The sequence below is a fragment of the Acomys russatus genome, chromosome 28 (genome assembly GCF_903995435.1).
Source record: "Acomys russatus chromosome 28, mAcoRus1.1, whole genome shotgun sequence".
In the NCBI taxonomy this organism is placed as follows: Eukaryota; Metazoa; Chordata; class Mammalia; order Rodentia; family Muridae; genus Acomys; species Acomys russatus.
The window spans coordinates 24,753,899-24,773,049 of record NC_067164.1 but is presented as its reverse complement, the minus strand read 5'-3'; the positions used below and the strand labels follow the sequence as shown (position 1 = coordinate 24,773,049).

General features: G+C 45.4%; 1 protein-coding gene across 1 annotated transcript in view; it reads left to right on the top strand.

The window, feature by feature from the left end:
* Positions 1–19,151, top strand: part of Wdfy3 (WD repeat and FYVE domain containing 3) — a 223,573-nt gene that overhangs the window by 188,635 nt on the left and 15,787 nt on the right. The window contains exons 47-57 of the mRNA XM_051170516.1: positions 563–711; positions 2,596–2,716; positions 3,198–3,283; positions 5,412–5,492; positions 8,195–8,249; positions 8,452–8,571; positions 9,802–9,919; positions 10,797–10,903; positions 12,323–12,476; positions 16,269–16,360; positions 16,563–16,775. Of these exons, the coding sequence (XP_051026473.1) occupies positions 563–711; positions 2,596–2,716; positions 3,198–3,283; positions 5,412–5,492; positions 8,195–8,249; positions 8,452–8,571; positions 9,802–9,919; positions 10,797–10,903; positions 12,323–12,476; positions 16,269–16,360; positions 16,563–16,775 (1,296 nt within the window). The remainder of the gene's footprint in view (positions 1–562; positions 712–2,595; positions 2,717–3,197; positions 3,284–5,411; positions 5,493–8,194; positions 8,250–8,451; positions 8,572–9,801; positions 9,920–10,796; positions 10,904–12,322; positions 12,477–16,268; positions 16,361–16,562; positions 16,776–19,151) is intronic.

Below are 19,151 nucleotides of genomic sequence, written 5' to 3'. Positions count from 1 at the left end.
AAGGATTATGCAGAAAGGACAGTGTGCTCTGGAGGGAAGACAGGCCTTACAAGAAGCCTGTGGTGTGCATTAGAAACAAGCAAATGAAAGCAGGAGCTCCAAGGAGTTGACCCCCTCCCCAGATCTGCACATGCTTTACCCACCAAGCTAGGCACTTCGCTGGGGCCACGGGCACTGAGGAGGGTTGCAGCGTGTCACCTTGCCCGTTCTAATCTTCCCATCAGGGTGCTTGAACCCTCTGTTCTGCCAGGCTTACGCTGTGCCCTCCGTGAGCGCAGGAGCCTCGGCTAACTTATTTCTCACTTCTAGACTGTAGTAGACTCCGTGCCTAGCATCAGAGACGGGGTCCTAGGTGGGGTGCAGGCTTAAGCAGATAGTGTGAGTGAAAGCTTGTCTCATTACTGAAGGCATCTGCGTGCAGGACTGAGCGTAAGCTGCTTCTGTGCCTGCATGACCTCAGACTTAACATGCTTAGCCTGGCCCTTACTGTAACAGTAACAAAAGAGGAATCATGCAAACTTTGTAAAGTTACAGGAAAGAATATCTGTGACTTTCTTTGTAGATCCAACACATGTACCGCTGTGCTCGGGTTCAGGGCCTGGACACAAGTGAGGGGCTCCTCCTGTTTGGTAAAGAGCATTTCTATGTGATTGATGGATTTACCATGACGGCAACCAGAGAAATACGAGACATTGAAACTTTACCTCCAAAGTAAGTAAATGAGTGGAGAGACACACAGTAAAGCTGCCTCTAGCCGACAGCAAATATATTTGCATTATTTCTTTTAATCCCAGACATGTGTCCTAAGTCATATTAAGCCATGTCCTAAGCCATGTGCCTCCCAATTCACGTGTGCCTCGGGGCAATACTCTCATTTCCTAAGTCACGGCACTTCCCAGTTGATGTGTGTCTCCGGGCTGTGCTTTGATTTCCATTAAAGAAAAGGGTGCTTGTTCATCAAGTGAAAATTGCATTTTATGTCTTTGCACTATTAGCATTATATGCCAAGTTACAGTCATTGTTAACCTGTTGTTTTAGTTAGTTTCTTGCTGTGATAAACAGCATAACCTTAGAGCAGTTTGGTGAGGAAAGAGTTAATTTGCCTTACATTTCTGTCAAAATCCCTCACTGAGGGGTGTCAGGGCAGGAAGGGGAGCTGTTTCTTGGCTTACTTAGCTAGCTTATACAACCTAGAACCCTCTGCCCAGGGAATGAATGGCACTGCCCACAGTGAGCTGACCCGTCCCAACATCAGTTCTCAGTCACAGACATGCCAACAGGCCATGCTACAGACAAGTTTTCACAGTTGACCTTTCCAGATGACTCTAGCTGTGGCAGGTTGACAAAGAAATCTAACCAGCACACCTGTCCACTTAAAAGCTCATTCTGAATTTGAGATTATTGATCAGAGGCCAGAGAGCTGGCTAAGGGTAAAGGCGCTTGCTGCAAGAGCATGAGAGCCTGAGTTCAAATCCCAGCACATAAAGACACAAGCATGGCCACCCAGGTGCCTGTTATCCCTGTGCTATGGGACGAGGATGGGGAAACGGCCAGGATCAGTGGCTACTGGCCGTGCTCCAGGTTCAGTGAAAGACCCTGTCTAAAGGACATGAGGCCGACATTGATAGGGCAGGACACCTGACGCCTTCCACTTGTTTGTGCCAGCATACAAGTGTGCATATGCACAAACAGACATAGGCACACAGCTGTATAAACACACTAGGGAACAACACTCTTGACGACAGAACAATCCTTGTACTTTGAGAATCTTGCAGCGTGGTGACGTAAGCCCACACAGACTGACTAGTGGAGTTCTCTTCCGTTTTCCATCTTCCTTGTCTTCTCCCAGTCCTAGGGGAGTCTTGGGTAATGATCACTCTGTGGTCAGAAGACGCACATGGGCTTTTGTCTCTTCCTTTAGCACTCTGAACACTAAAGATGACTGTTAATGAGACAGGGCCTCTGCAGTTCACTCCTAGGGAAAATAATTAACTTTCTTCAACTGGTCAAGGCTACAGTTTGACCTTCATGGGCCCTTTTTCTGTGTAGAAAAACTTTTAATTGTCTTTTATAATTCCTGAAAAAAAATAAAGTAAAACCATGATTTGTGCCACTTGGTATAAAAATAAATCTATATTAAAATATTTTAGGTCATTTTATTCTGATTTGGAAAGAAATAAAATGTTTTTTGGAATCCCCAAGTATGTTGTTGGTTTACACCCTGTGCCAACTGATAGAAAGGCTGGTTCTAACATAGGTAAAGCGGGTTTCCTGTTCAGTAGGAGCTGATAGATTATCCTCTCTCCACCATCCCCCACCCCACCCACTCAGGTTTTTCAAGACAGGGTTTTTCTATGTAGCCTCGGCTGTCCTCACTCTGTAGACCAGGCTGGCCTCGAACTCACAGAGATCCACCTGCCTCTGCCTCGCTGAGTGCTGGGATTACAGGTGTGCGCCACCATGCCCAGTTTAGATTGTTCTCTTAATCACATTTTGAACTGAAACTTTTGCTAGGTTGGAAATGGCGTGTCTTGGGCTGATGAGCTTACCTCTGTTGTGGGTTTGCTTGCTCCCTTTTTCTCTGGCTTCTTGTAGTATGCATGAGCCCATCATCCCGCGGGGAGCCAGACAGGGCCCCAGCCAGCTCAAGAGGACATGCAGCATCTTCGCATATGAAGACATCAAGGAGGTGCACAAGAGGAGGTACCTCCTGCAGGTGAGCCGGGCTGCGCTGAAAGCCCACCCCTTCCTCTCTGCCAAACACGCATAACTTTTAACAGATCACTGTTCTGAAAACTGCAGCATCCTCTTGGATCCCTGGACACTTGATCCCAGGGCGCACAGCGCCTTACAATGCATCTGTGTTTTCTTCATCACAATCTGACTTGGGGGCTACCCTCCGGGTGCACCTTTCTCTCTACTCCTCAAATGCACATTTGTCTTTTCGTATAAAAATCATGTCTTCATTTCAGAAACACAATTTTTAATTGCTATTTGTAATTCTGTTTTTAAAGATTTCTTTAATTTTGGGCAGAATAAGAAAAAAGCTAGATTGCATGCCTTGATATAGAGAGAATTGATGAGTCTAAAGTATTCTGCAGTCAAGAAGTTCAACAACATTATAGAAACTCACAGTGAAAAAGTTAGTGTGTCTCTTATGATCTGTTTCATCATTTCTTTTTCTCTAACCATTTTAGCCTATTGCTGTTGAAGTTTTCTCCGGGGATGGACGGAATTACCTCCTGGCTTTTCAAAAGGGAATTCGGAATAAAGTCTACCAAAGGTCTGGCTAATGGGGCATTCCTTACGTGCTGTTGTGGGACGAGATGGGAGGGGGCCGTTGCCATCGTGTTTAGCTAGTTGCTTAAACCCTAGAGTCCAGACCACTGAGCCAGCGTGTCTGCAGAAATACTCCTTGCATTCCAGCCTCTGAAAATACGTTCCTTTAACTAACTTTTAGAACACTGCCAGTTGCCTTTTCAAATAGCATTTCTCCTTCTGCTAACTTAGAGTGGGAACTATCAAAGGCTATTCCATCACAAAGCCTAATGAATAAAATGTCATTTAAAAAATAATGCTTTACTGGGCTGGAGAGGTGGCTCAGTGATAAAGGCCCTTGGTGCCAAAGCCCAGTGACAGCTCGGTCTCCAGGACCCACAAAGTGTAGGAGAGAAGCAACTTCACAGGGTTTTCTCTCTGCTCCACACACACATGCCATTGCACATGTACCCACATATACACATGCACAACAGTAATAAATCACATGAAAACTGAAAAACAACACAATGGGTTCGAAATGTTCCACCTTCCTCTTTACCTTGCTGTGGGGCTCCAGACCCCAGTTCCCTTAGACACAGTATCCACTTGGGAGTCTTCACTGCCCTAGAAGGAAAGTTGAATTTTCACTTTCAGTGCTGAGAAAGTAGCAGGGCCACTGAAAACTACCAGTCTGTTCCAAACATGTTTTACCATTGGTGCAAAGAGGCCACACTTGCAGTGCTTTATGTTAGGAAGAGACGAGTGGCCTCATATGTGTGTGGATGCTGTGGTTCCTGGTGATCCCCGTGTTCTCACTTTTGTGTTTGTGCCCATGAGGAACAGCTAATGCCATGCAGTGCTGCATGTCACTGTGGCGCAGTGCCATCTTTTCTCTGGTTATATGGTGACCTGCCAGGATGATCCTCGGGGACCTGCACATAGTCCAAATCCTAGCTGGGTTTCTATGTAGCCTGTATGTATATCTGTGACAAAAGTTAACTTGTAAATTAGGCAGAGCAACAGACTAACAACAATAAGATAAATGGAATAATGATATCAATATATTATAATGAAAGTTATTTAAAGCTTAAGTTTTGTTTTTTTTTTTTGGTTTTTCGAGACAGGGTTTCTCTGTGTAGCCTTGGCCATCATGGACTCGCTTTGTAGACCAGGCTGGCCTCGAACTCACAGCGATCCGCCTGCCTCTGCCTCCCGAGTGCTGGGATTAAAGGCGTGCGCCACCGCGCCCGGCTTGCTTAAGAATTTTTTATGTCTATAGTTTCCCATTTAACATTTTTTAAAAGATTAACTTATTTATTATGTATACCATGTTCTGCCTGCACAGCAGAGCCAGAAAGGGACACCAGGTCTCCTTATAGACGGTTGTGAGCCACCATGTGGTTGCTGGGAATTGAACTCAGGACCTTTGGAAGAGCAGCCAGTGCTCTTAACCTGTGAGCCATCTCTCCAGCCCATTTAAAAAAATATATATTTTATTTATTTATTATGTATATAGTGGTCTGCCTGCATGTACACTTGCATGCCAGAAGAGGGAAGGAGACCTTATCATAGATGGTTGTGAGCCACCATGTGGTTGCTGGGAATTGACTTCAGGACCTCAGGAGCAGCCAGTGCTCTTAACCTCTGAGCCATCTCTCCAGCCCCCCTCATTTAACATTTTTGAATTATTTTTTTAAAAATATTATTTTAGTTGGCCATAGGTAGTTAAATGACAGAAACTAAAATTGTAGATAGCTGAAGACAGTGGCATTGTCTGTGAGTATAGAAACGAGACATCCTTTAAATACCGTCCCTGGATTGACTGGTGATCCAAACTCCTTTCCCAGGGGAAAGAGCCCCCTTCCTTGCCTGACCCAGCAGCTGCAGAGACCATTGAGATGATTTAGCTGCAGTCACTCACTTGCTAGCACGACACTTGTTGACTGGAGCAAACTGGTGCTCCGAAGCCCCTCCCCACTGCATGTGCCAGACAGGTACCAGGCAAGGTGGCGCTTGGCCTTCCAGTCAGCATCCTGGTCATGTGTGCTCCATGTTCACCAGTTATGGCTTACGGGCAGGTCAGGCAACAGTAAAGCTGAAGACTTGTCCGTTAGATTCCTGCTGAGATTTCATTTGCAATTTAAATTTTTTAGGTTCCTGGCAGTTGTGCCATCTCTCACTGACAGCTCAGAGTCAGTCTCCGGACAGAGACCCAACACCAGTGTGGAACAAGGGTAGGTAGTATGCTGCCTGCTCGGCACTATCTCAATGTGAAATTATGGTGTCTTATATCTACAGAGAATAATTTGGAATTTTTCATCAGTTGTTCCAGAAAAAAATGTCAATTCTCAAAATACAAGCTTTTATTCTTTCCTTTAGTGCTATATATGAATGTTTCTCATCTTCAAAAGAATCTATTTTGAAACATGACTTTTAGTCACTGGCTCGTCATATGTATGAAGCGTTCTCTTACGTCTTGATGCCACCTTTTCCAGGTTTTCTTAAAGTACTAAAATGCAATTCCCTCTTGGTTTTGTTCGGGTGGACTGTCCATAATAAAATGTACTGTGTAAGTTCTAAGGCTCTTGATACGCAAAACCCAACTGCAGGAAGTTCTCGTGCTGCAGCTCACCCTTCCTAGATTGCTTTGTTTGTCTGAGTAGATACCAGCTGTCTGCATTAATTATTTAAATTTTAGATTTTATAAAATGGTTTCTTATTGTATATTTCATTAAGAGTACTCTTGCGCTGTGTTTGTCAACTGACTTTGAGTTACTCCTGTCTTGTGCCCACTTTTCCTTAAACAATTGTCCTCAGCTTACAGGGGAACCTTCTAAAATAGGGTCTTTTTTTTTTTTTTTTTAAGATTTATTTATTGTATATGAGTGCTTTATCTGCAGAAGAGGGCATCAGATCACATTATAGATGGGTTTTGAGGCACCATGTGGTTGCTGGGAATTGAACTCAGGACCTCTAGAAGAGCATGCGGCGCTCTTAACCACTGAGCCATCTCTCCAGCCCTAAAATAGGGTCTTGATGACACCTCTGCTTGTTGCAAGTAGCCCAGCTTCCTTCCCCTTTTGCTCTCTAAGTCTTTAAATTTAAACGTTCTTGCTCTGCATGCAAGCCCATCAGCCTTTTCTTATACCTTCTTTATAGCTCCTTTTAATCTTAAAAGGTTCCTCTGGGTGCTACAGCCATGTCAAGAGTCCATAAACTCTGTTTGCAGTCACTCGGTGCCCAGCCACCTGGAAGGAAGCTGTTGTGAGACTGCAAATTAATTTATGAATCTCACGCGCGCGTGCGCGCGCGCACACACACACACACACACACACACACACACGTAAAACCTTAATAGAGAGTCTGCCTTTTATAAATGATTTTTCTTCTACTCTGTGTATTGTACGTCAAAATATATTAAATTGGGCATAGTAAGTTAGCTCAGCAGTTAAGAACACTAGCTGCCATTCCAGAGGTCCCAGCAACCACATGGTAGCTCTCTATAAAGGGATCTGGTGCCCTCTTCTGGCATGCAGATAGAGCACTCATACATTAAAAAAATAAATAAATAAATAAATAAATAAATAAATAAATAAATAAATAAATAAGGCTGGGCAGTGGTAGCACACACTTTTAATCCCAGCACTCGGGAGGCAGAGGCAGGTGGATCTCTGTGAGTTTTAGGCCAGCTTGGTCTACAAAGAGAGTTCCAGGACAGCCAGTGTTATACAGAGAAACCCTGTCTCAAAAAACCAAACAAGAAAAAAAACAAACAAACAAACAAACAAACAAAAAACCAAGCAGGACTGGAGAGATGGCTCAGTGGTTAAGAGCTCTGTCTGCTCTTCTAGAGGTCCTGAGTTCAATTCCCAGAAACCATATGGTGGCTCAAAACCATCTATAATGGAATCTGATGCCCTCAACTGGCACAGGCACACATGCAGGCAAACACTGTGTACATAATAAACAAACAAATAAACAAATAAATAAATCTTTAATAAAATAAGTATTTTTTAATTTTAAGAAATATGTATTAAATTGATAAAATGTTGCTTTTATTTTTCTTTAGCCAGTAGCAAATAAAAAATGCTAAAACACACATTTGTTAACCTCAAGAACAGGTCCTAGAGGTTCCAAACATTTTTCACTGTTAACATAAATACAGGAAGGGAAAAGTTTTTCTCCGCTGTCTTACAATGCTGAGGAATGTTCTAGCTAACTTCCAGAGACATATGCACTTTGCGTGTTCACTTTGCCTGGTTGAAGGACTTTATTGACATGGACAATGATACTTGTGGCACTGAGCCTGGTGTGTGCCATGTAGGTCCCTTCAGTAGTCAAGGGTGTAGCCAATGACTCTTGGACCAATGATTACTTTTCAATACTACAGTGATGATACCTTCACTGGTAGGATTTTGCTCTGACAAAATGTACTCTCCAAAGTGTGGTTAGAAATTTAAATGATCTGAGCTACAGTGCTGGCCTGTCATAAATTCTCAGTCTGTTCCAGGAGCTGTGTACCTCTTATGTGGAAGTGATGGCATATTTCCATTCTTTTGCCAAATGTCTTTGATCTTTTTGCGTGGGAACTGTAGTAAAAATGAGATGGAGGGTTAGACCAGAGCTGTTCCCGCTCTTTGACCCATGATGAACAGGGACACATACAGTGTGCTGTATCCCAGGGCTCTTAGGCTGATTCATGTGTCGAGAGACATGGTTCATAGGAAAACGCCTCCCTCCGTATTTTCTTCTGGTTCAGATATTTCATATTTCAAATTGCCCATCACAGAGAGCTCTACAGTAACTCCATGGCACACGTTAACAGATCCTTCCTATGGGCTGAAAAGAATCTGTCAACCAGTGACTGAAATGTTTCTGTCGTAAAGCTGTTCAGATGTAAATTTCTGACCTATGCTCGGTTTTCTTCTGTGTTCAGATCTGGATTACTCAGTACTTTGGTTGGAGAGAAGTCCGTGACACAGAGATGGGAGGTAAGAACAAAGCCCATGGATGCTCCTTCCCGCCCTGCAGGCTGCAGCCTGCTGAAGGAGAGGTGTGGGAGGGGTTGCTGTATACTGAAATCTTTTGTTAATTTTCCACTTTTTGCATAGACAGTTTTTTAAAACCGAAAAAAAAAAAAAAAAAAAAAACCAACGTATTGTTCTAAGGTAGGTCTCTATTCTCTTTCCTAAGAGAGGTGAAATCAGCAACTTCCAGTATCTGATGCACTTGAACACCCTGGCCGGCAGGTCCTACAATGACCTGATGCAGTACCCTGTCTTCCCCTGGATCCTCGCAGACTACGACTCCGAGGTAAGTCCGTCAGTGGCCAAGTGGGATGCGTGTTCATAAAGGAGAGAAATTTCAGTTCCCAGGTACTTGCCTTACAGGTCACCAGTCCCTAATGGGCACGGACACGTCCCTCCTGTTCCCTCCGCTTAGCCAGGCGTCACTTGAGTCTTACTAGATCTCTGCCTCGGCTTCCTTCATCTTCCTCCTCTCCTCTCTTCTCCATCTCCCCTTTGGGTCCTCACAGATCTGATAGGGTTGCACCTGTTTAAATTATTCAGGGGGATACCCGACTCCTCTCTCCCCTCAGTAGCTCTTTCCGTGTGGTGCAGCCTGCATGGAGTTGACCCAAAGCTTTCTTGCCACCTGCCTCGTTTGTGGTACCCTTCCCTTGTGAGCACACCACTCGTGGGGAGCACTCTGTTCCCTTCTCTCCGCATCCTCGTGTTGTGGGTCTCTTGTAGTTTTTCCCTTGTGCTGCTTCATTTACGGTGTAGTGCGGTCCTCCTTGTCTGGCCTTACTTGTTCGTGAGGCCATCAGCCTAAGCAGAGACACTTCTCGTAGCTGGCTCCCTCTGTCCCCACTCTTAGAGCAATGGCTGCCATGTGCATTTTAGCGGTTGCTGAGTCTAGTGTAGATGAGGCATATTGTAAACATTTCACGGACATGTATTTCAAATTCCTACCGTTAAAAGCCAGCCCTAAGAGTACATTTTGGTTTTCTTTTGCATATGTGACTTAGATCAGCTAGTGGCGCTTTCAAGATAATCTTCTTTAGACTGAGCAAGTCATTGTGTTTGAAGTCATTTGATAGGGTGTGTGAACTGACTGCCGAGGGTTTTAATTTATCCCACTGCTAAACCACCTACACGGAGAAGGTCGGGAATGTTAGAAGGAACTAGAAGGGGGCAGGAGGGGCCATAGAAAGGCTCCGTCCTCCGGTTACAGGAGCGATGGCGATAATGCTGAATGGGAGCCATTGTGTCTACAGTGTCCTGCTATGGCCTGGCCAAGAACTAGAGCGTTGCCCTGTTTTTCCTACAACTGGGGTCCTAAACGTCTCCCTGTGACATGCTTGTCTAGAGGCTCCTCTCACCAGGCCCTGCGCCTGAACCTAAGCTGTGGGTAAACAGTCCACAAACTGTTACTTCTATGTCCATTTCTCTTAGTGCATTCCACAGATAGGGTCACTGCAGCCACTGCATCCGCACCAAGTACATGGCACCCTGGCATTGGGTTTTGTTTGCATTTCAGGAGATCGATCTTACAAACCCCAAGACATTCAGAAACCTGGCGAAGCCGATGGGCGCACAGACGGGCGAGCGGCTGGCCCAGTACAAGAAACGCTATAAGGACTGGGAGGATCCCAATGGTGAGGAGCACCTTCTGCCATGCCTCGAGTTCCAGTCTCAAAGGGAAACACTGTTTAGTGTGCTGACACCTGTGAGCACATCTGCAAGGTGCCGATTTGTTACATGTGCACACCCGCACGTGCATCGCTGCAGCACAGACCATTTTCATGCCCGCCCGTTGGCAGCCATCTCTAGATGTTTATAGCTGTCTGCAGAGTGCTAGCAGGAAACCGTCTCCTCTGCCTTGCTCTCCGGTAATATTTAGTCCAGGAACCACACATTCATTTATTGTGTTCCCTTTCATTTCACTTAGGTACTTTTTAGAACTCCCTTTATTTAAAATTATGAACTGATGATGTTTATAGATTGTACAATTTTATTATATTTAATGACTATCGTATTTCCCCCTCAGAGACATAGAGTGAGGGGGAAACTCTGGGATTTAAGCCTATTAGTACGCCCGTGTGCATTTTCTTTCTCTCCCTCCCCGCACCCTGTCTGCCAAGGAAGATAGACAGTAATAATGCATGCTATTGCGTTGCATTGTGAACATTTAGAGCTGCCTAGTTACAAAGCCATACCCTAATGACAACAAGTAGCTGCGGGGTCAGTATTCTGCTTCTGTGAAGGTGGCTTCCTGTTAGAGGGAATGGGGAGCCCCAAACTGACGGTGGCAGACGTTTGGGGAGAACCCAGCAGGCTTGTTCTGGATGCCTGCCAGATGTGTGCCTGAGGAGTGGTGGGGTCTAAGTGTCCCCGCATCAGTATCTATAGCAAGCTGCATTTGGGGTTCCAGTTGCCTGGCACAAGTGCTAACATTTCCAAGCCTACTGATTAACACCACATTTACTTTTATTTGCTCTTTGTTTTTAATGACGCTCCAACTGCCTGGAGCAGGGGAGACCCCAGCCTACCACTACGGCACCCACTACTCCTCCGCGATGATTGTGGCCTCATACCTTGTAAGAATGGAGCCTTTCACACAGATATTCTTACGGCTGCAGGTAAGACTCAAAGTTTACATTTTTACCATTATACTTAAGTCTACTTTCATTTAAAGTTGTCATTAAAAAAAAAAAAAAAAAAAACAACTCACCTTATACAGAAACCTGAAAGTTTAATAGTGACAAGTTGGTCATTTATAACTGAACTGAAACTCTGTTAGGCTGAAATTGATGGATTTATTTAGAATGAACAAGTGTCAGGGCTGGAGAGATGGCTCAATGGGGGCTCACAACCATCTATAATGAGATCTTGTGCCCTCTTCTGGTATACATGCAGGCAAAACACTGTGTATATATAATAAATAAAAACTTTTAAAAATAGAATAAACAAGTGTCAGGGTCCCATCCCAGCCAGGTGTTCGCTTAAAGGCCTCTGTGCTGTGTCTGTGGTTAGTCACCTGCTCCATCTCCAGCTCTCTCATTGTCCAGTGGTGCATGCTGGGTGAATCCCTCCTTTGAGCTCATCACTGTCTGGCCATCAGACATCACTGTCTGGACAAAGCTCTGTATTGTGGTTTCAGGGTTTTAGTTAAGGAGACAGCTAAACATTGTTTCTTTATGAGTAAACTATAAAGTGTTTTTAGAGTGTGAGCATATGTGACAGACAAACACAGACAGTGGAAGGTGAGGGAGGTGGAGGCAGCTTAGGGAGGCTTGGGGTCTGGCAAACACCTGAGCACAGAGTAGACCCTACACAAGGCCCAAGGCAGGAGCGGCGAGGTGGTGAGGGCACCCAGGGCCTTGTGAGCAAGGAATGAAGTAAGAAACAATCCAGAGCAGAGCGGACCATGGCAGCCACTTCCTGTAGCGACTGTCCTGGACAGCTGTGACGAGAGGAGGCTGCAGCTATGTCTAGGAGACTGTGTTGGCTAAGCGCTTTCTACCTGAGCTTGTTTCATCAACCATTGGCCCCTCATACCTTTCTACTCCATTCTCATGGCTTGGTCATGAAGCCAGGGAGTCAGCCATAGTCAAACACGAGCGAGAACCCTGTGTGAAAACCCGCTACCATGTAAGTTAATGCAAGGGGACTTGGCTAAACATTCTCCATGCCCAGACTTCCCAGTCACATGTGGTTACAAGAGAATCCTTCCTCGGGGCTCTATCAAACCAGAAGAAATACCATTTCCTTCTGGTCCTACTGTCTCACTAGGGACTAATATTTTTAATAAGTTTTTACACTCTTCATGTTTGAATTTTACTTTGATTACAAAACAGATACCTTGGGTATCCTTTGTAAAGAATACCCAAAAAAAAATAAGTTTTATGATTATTTAAAGTTTTACATACCTAATGAAAGATGGCAAGAAATTGAAATGTAGGCAAAGGTTTTTGAGGTTTTTAAGCCCTTGTGTGTGACAGAAACTTTGTGGCACAGTGGTTCCCTGACAGAGAGATGCCTCCTTCTTCTGCCCACAGGGTGGCCACTTTGACCTGGCAGACCGGATGTTCCACAGTGTCCGTGAGGCCTGGTACTCAGCGTCAAAGCACAACATGGCGGATGTGAAAGAACTTATCCCAGAGTTTTTTTACCTACCGGAATTCCTGTTCAATTCTAACAACTTTGATCTAGGTACGTAGAACTGGAACTTGCTAGGAGTGGTAGGAGAGGTGGAAGGAATCGCCACTCTTACAAAGACTGCCCACAGTGCTTGGACAAGACGTCCTCTGTGGTCTGCCGGCTTTCCCGACTACCCTTGAGTGAGACCATAAATGAAACACAAGGAAAGGAAAGGAAAGGAAAGGAAAGGAAAGGAAAGGAAGTTCTTGCCTCAAAAGAGCCAATTCAACTGAATGTCTGGGAAAATTTTAACACCACACAGATGGCATCCAGCAGTCAGGGCCATGTTGCTATAGTGAAAACAAATGGAATAAAAATGAATTTGTGAAACACTACTGCTAAAAGCCTATTAATGCCAAGGGTGGTATATAAAATCTCAGGTATCGTTTTAATCTTGTATGTTACCTGAGGCATTATCTGTTTGTATGCTTGTGCATTTTAAAGCAAGAATTTCAAAATAATTTAAGTCATGTTTCTTTATCCTGTGAATGTCCTATTTTCGAGGGAAAAAAAAAAAATAAGAACAGTACCGAATCAGCATGTCTTGAAAGGAAAACTGTCCTGTACAGTGTCCGCTCTGTTATCCACAGAGCGAGGGTGCTCGGCTCCTGGTCCAGTTTCTTGGATCACGATTTGCTGATCCATGCTTCTGAGGGCTGCTTTGAAAACATCAAAATTCCACTGTTTCTACTTGAGAATATTCTAGCCAGATACTCTTCTGGTGTTTTCTGTCCCCTTACCCCCAAGACAGGGTTTCTCTTTATAATGGCCCTGGCTCTTTGTAGACCACATTGGCCTCGAACTCAAAAAGATCCACCTGCCTCTGCCTCCCGAGGGCTGGGATTACAGGTGTGCACCACCACACCTGGCTTTGTTTTTTATTTTAATAGCCTATGTTTTCTATCAGTTTTAATGGTTACGCAGCTGCAGCCAGATGTGACGGTGCACATTTGCAGTCCTGGCCCTTAGGAGTCTGGAAGCAATGGTCATAAGTTTTAGGCCAGCCTGGTCTACAAACAAACAAAAGGACTATAACAGCACTGTATAGCCCAGCAGTTCACTCCTAAATGTACACAGGCTCAGGCAAGCACACAAGCAAGTGTGCTCAGGAGAAGGGAGTGGTCAGATAGCTCAGCCGTGTGTTAGTGTGCTGATGGAGGAGCACGTTGTGAGGGCACATGCAGGCACAAAGCATGAAACTGCCCATCACAACGTCATTTGTGACGATTGTGAAAAGCTTATGGTAGTCTTATGAAGAGGCTTGTGGAGACGTCAGGCCACAGTCCGGTTGGCCATGGTGGATTGGCCTGAGGTAAGGCAGAGAATCAGAGCAGAGGCAAGTGGTGTAGAGGACTGTCCCCCTGTGGCCAAAATGCAGAATGAAACAAGTAGTGATGCCCCATGGTCCCCTTCCAGGGCGTGCCCCCATGACCAGAAGACATACTCCCTCCCAGGCCCGAACCATTAAAGTTTGTGTCACCTGGTAGCACCATTCTGGGCACTGCACTTGACCAAACAAAGGCCTCAGGAGCACATTCCAGATCTAATGTAGCAGCAGCCGAATGCTGAGTGGGAAAAGCCCGGCACAGACCTCAGTCCGGGGGCGGGGCGGTGTTGGTGATGCTTTAGCAATCCCAGAGCAGGTGATGCCACAGATGCAAAACTGTGGCTACCACAAGCACGTGCAGGGGAGTCCTGGCCTGCTCCATGGTTGCCTTGGGACGGTAGAGTGCTCTGGGGCCATGCAGAAATGCTAGCTGCAAACCATGCTGAATTACTAAACACCATTGAATTGTTCTCTTGAAAGTTAATTTTGTTGTATGGCTCTTACATCAAGGACATATACAACAACAAAACTCAACATCAAATCCCTCGCACCAAGGAAAGAGCACCAATGGAAAAGAAAGAGCACTTGGCGTTGCTTTCCATCGTTCTTGGTTCCTTGTTTGTAGTCTTTTCCCTTGGGCAGGCTGCAGACTGTGTGAACCAAGGGTTTCTCTGTGGCAACACTGCCCTCAGGTGTCTTTAAAATGACCGGTACTTCTGATAAAGTATGTTGTGACATAAGTATTCTTTAAAGGAAGGTGGTTTTTAAGAGGCCTAGGGATTATTACTTGTATTTCATCGTCAAAAATTTAGGTCTGTGGGGCTGGAAAGATGGCTCAGTGGTCAAGGCTGAAGATCACCCTTCAGAGGATCCTAGTTCAGTTTCCGGCAGCCATGTAGACGGCTCACAACAGCCTGTCACTCCGGCTCCAGGAGATCTGACAACTCTGACATACGACACACACACACACACACACACACACACACACACACACACACACACACACACGGGTTGGGGCACACGTGTAAGGGGTGTGGTCACTACTACTGATCTGACTTTTTGTCCTAAGTCATGTGGTAACTTCTATCCCAGTCACCACATTGGTCAGTAAACTGGCTTTTGTATCCACCACATTATCAATAATCAGTTCCCAGCCGAGAACACGCAATGGTTTCTACAGGAGGATTTTTCCTGGCTTTCTCTTGGAGACAGCCCAGTAGGCTGAAATCTGAAAGCTGTACTAGTAGCTGAACATCTTTTTTTTTTTTTTTTTTTTTTTTTTTGGAGACAGGGTTTCTCTGTGTATCCCTGGCTGTCCTGGACTCGCTTTGTAGACCAGGCTGGCCTTGAACTCACAGTGATCCGCCTGCCTCTGCCTCCCAAGTGCTGGGATTAAAGGCGTGCGCCACTACGCCCAGCCTGTAGCTGAACATCTTAACACAGTGTTTATATAGCCAACTGCTGCAGAGTTAGGCCACCTGTTTGCTGCTTATAGTCATTTGTCATAGTGCTTGTCTTATCTGTACTCATGAAAATTGAAAGTTAAATGACTTTTTAGAGTTATTTCATTAAAAATAGTAGGAACCTGTCTTTTAGATGATAATTCCAATTAATTTTAAAAATCTTATAGCAGATGGTTCTTTTTTTTTTTTTTTTTTCCCTTAAAGTTGAGAATGTTATTTTCCAGCCCAGGCTGGTCTATACCTTTCTATGTAGCCTAGGCTGGAATCCAATCTGCAGCCCCATCTCCCTGCCCTAAGTCTTGTGATTATAGCTGTGTACCACCATGCCGGGCTCACATAATTTCTTCATATAACCTAAAATAAGTTTACGTGGGATAAATATTAATATATATTGCAAAATGATGTCTTTGTCTCTGCCAGGTAGCCCTAGGCTTTCCAAATATTTCTTCTCTTAATATTGCAAAAACTTTTTTCTGACTTTATTTTTAATGATAATCATCACTGGAAAATGTCTGTGTTCTACAGAAGCCACTTAGGATTTTAAGTGTCAGCCAGGTGTGGTGGCACGTGCCTTTCATACCAGCACTCGGAAGGCAAAGGCAGGTGGATCTCTGTGGGTTCATAGGCAGCCAGAAATACACAATAAAGAGACCCTGTCTAAAATTGCAGCTGGCAGCGTTCTAGAAACTGCTACGTCATTCTTAGGATAGTAAGTTTAGCTTGGCAGAGTCCTGAGGAGCCCTACCAGAGAGAAATGGGTTAACTCTGAGTCACCTTTCCAAAAGACACTTGAGTTTTGCTTAGGTTTGCCTACAGTCAGCATTCTCTCTGAGGCAAGCTCTAGGGAGCAGCGTTGGAGAGATGCCATAACAGTCTCAGGAAAGAGGGGAAGGTTCTGTGGGGAAATGGAGTAGCTCTGGTAATGAATCTAGCACAGGATTTCTGTCTCTTTAGTTGGAAGCTAACCACTGAACTCACTCTTACATTTTATCCCTGATGCGTCCAATTGCACAGGCTGTAAACAAAACGGCACCAAGCTTGGCGACGTCATCCTTCCACCCTGGGCAAAGGGAGACCCAAGAGAGTTCATCAGAGTGCACCGTGAGGTAAGGGAAAGTTAGGCTTCCTCTGGTCAGTGAGCGTGCTTGGAGAGCGGACCGTGAGCAGTGTGCCACACGGTCTTCAAACTACTTGTGTTGTCTTGTGAGTCTTCATTATTTTAATTCCTGTTGACCTCTAGCCAGGTCTCTTTTACTTTGGGGACAAGTAATGAGAGCCTGGCAGTGACTCCGCCTGATTGGATTGCAGGCGCTGGAGTGTGGTTACGTGAGTGCCCACCTGCACGAGTGGATTGACCTCATCTTTGGCTATAAGCAGCAAGGCCCTGCTGCAGTAGAAGCTGTCAACGTCTTCCATCACCTTTTTTATGAGGGCCAAGTGGATATCTACAACATAAATGACCCGCTGAAGGAGACAGCCACCATCGGCTTTATCAATAACTTTGGTCAGATCCCTAAGCAGGTATGGATGCTCTTGGTAGCTGGTCTCTTTCCTTTAGTAGGTGTAGTGTGTTTCTCTCAATGGGCAGATGACCATACAAGTGGTTAAGACTTGGTTACTAACACAGTCATACCGTCCACCCACAAACCGAACAGATGGCTTGTTGTTACTTTCCTTCCCATTTTACAGTCCACATTAGTACAGTTTTTGTTGTTTGAATAGTTTTCATGCATAAACTAGTGCATGTTCATGTATTCTGCTCAAGACCTACCAGGAGGGGCATGTGGGCCACAGAGGGTGGAGATGGGCTTTCATCCGGATGCTGGTCCAAACCCAGTGCTGACTGTAGGCAAGAAAATTTACTCCCCCCAACACACACACTCCCCCCCCCCCCCATCCCCTGTTCCGGGTTATGATCCATCAAGAAGTCAAGGCAGGAACTTGAAGCGTCTGGCTCACATTCCTGCACACACACATCAAGAGCCAAGAGAAAGAAATACGTGCACGCCCAGTGCTAAGATTGCTTCGCCTAAACCCCAAGGATGATGCCACTCGATTTCAGATTGGGTCTTCCTGCATAAAGGAAGGCCATCAGTACAGTCCCCAAAACCATGCCCAGAGCCAGTTTGGTCTTGATTATCTCCCATTGTGACTTCAGGTGACTCTAGCTTACGTCGAGTCGATAAAACTGATCACCCTGGAATCTACTCTAGTAGCTTGGGCCACATTATCGTGGAGCTATGGAAGGACTGCTGTGCTAGGTCAAGCTGGGACACACTGGGGGCTGCCTCCCTACCATCTGTATCATGGGAAGAGAGACCAATAGCTGGGGCCCTCGGCCCTCAGACTGGAGACCAGCGAGCCTCCTTCCTTCATCCCATCATGTAGGATGCACGGCAAAGTGGGAAACACCATACGTGACCTCCACACTGTGGGGGACATGCACAGGGCTAAGCTGCTCATGCCTCCTGCCCATGGCAAGGCCTGGAGCCTCTGCACTTAGGGGCTTGGTCTTCTCTGTTCATCCGTCATCTGTTATTTCTGGAGTTCTTCCTTGAGGGTGAAAGGGGCAGGCGCTTTATAGGAAATGGATATAATGAACAAACATTAAGGCCTTGCACCAAGGGCTAGAGGGATTTAGTGCCCACTACTCTCCCATGGGACCCCAGTTTAGTTTCCAAAACCTACATATGATGGCTGTGTAACTCACATCCATCATAACTCTAGCTCCAGGGGACTTTGACTCCCTCCTCTGACCTTTGGGGGCGCTAGTGGCACCCATGTGCGTGCACATACAATTTTAAAATAGGCTTTAGAAGACACTGTACTATTGCAGGACTTCTGCGTTGCTTTGGTGTAAGAGGCCAGCAGGGCTATTTCTAAGACATCCCAGTAAATAAAAGGGAATTCTTTCATACCTAGGTTATATGGTCACTGTAGGTACATAATGCTATATGGCTCTGCACCATAGTCTTCGTCTTTGTCTTCCTTAGGGCTTCTAATGCTGTGATGAACAGCATGGACCAAAAGCAACTTGGAGTAGATGGGGGTCGAGGGTATTTTGTCTTACAATTTGTAGTCCATCATCCAGGGAAATGAGGGCAGGAGCTGAGGCAGAGGCATGGCCGAGCACTGCTTGCTGGCTTGCTCCCCATGGCTTGCTCCCACAGCTTTCTTATCCTGCCCTGGGCCCAGCTGGTTCCTCCTTCCCAAAGGACTCCAGCTTGTTCTGAGTTAACATAAAAGTAGCCAGCACAGTCTTCATATAAACGTTACTCAGCATCTAGTCATGATGTGCTTTGTAATGTGTGGTCCTGTTTCCTATGTCTCTACATGCGTGCCTCTAAAATAAAAACAAGGTCCTCCAGGGCTTGGGAGTCTGCAGCTGTCTTCCTCTGTGTGGGGTGTTTTTGCATTTCTTTTCTCTAGTGATCTCAGTAAGGGCTCAGGGAATGCAGCCATGCATTCATCAGCGAGCTCAGATGCTTTCCTCAAATACTTGTTTCCCAGCAAAAAGGACAATTTAAGTATTTCAGAGACGTTGAAAAGTCTTTAAGTGGACTTTTAATATTTTTAATCTTGTAGAAACAATGAACAAAAAAAAAAAATGCCAAAGATTTAAAAGCATTCATTGCAAAAACACAAGTGAGTCCGACGAACACAAAGCACTTTGATGCTGTCATCCTGCCCCTGGTTACTGTGGTGTGAGCGCCCGCAGTCTTCTTAGCCTCTCTCAGTTTCTTCCCTCAGATGAAAGATGGGGTCACAGGTTTGCAGCAAATTATGAGCATCTCAAAGACACCAAAGTGGCATGGCTAAGTCCCAACAGGGATGCTGTACAAGGGGGAATGAATCCTGTCGCAGGGCTTCCTGCCTTCAGGGACAGAGTGGATCAGG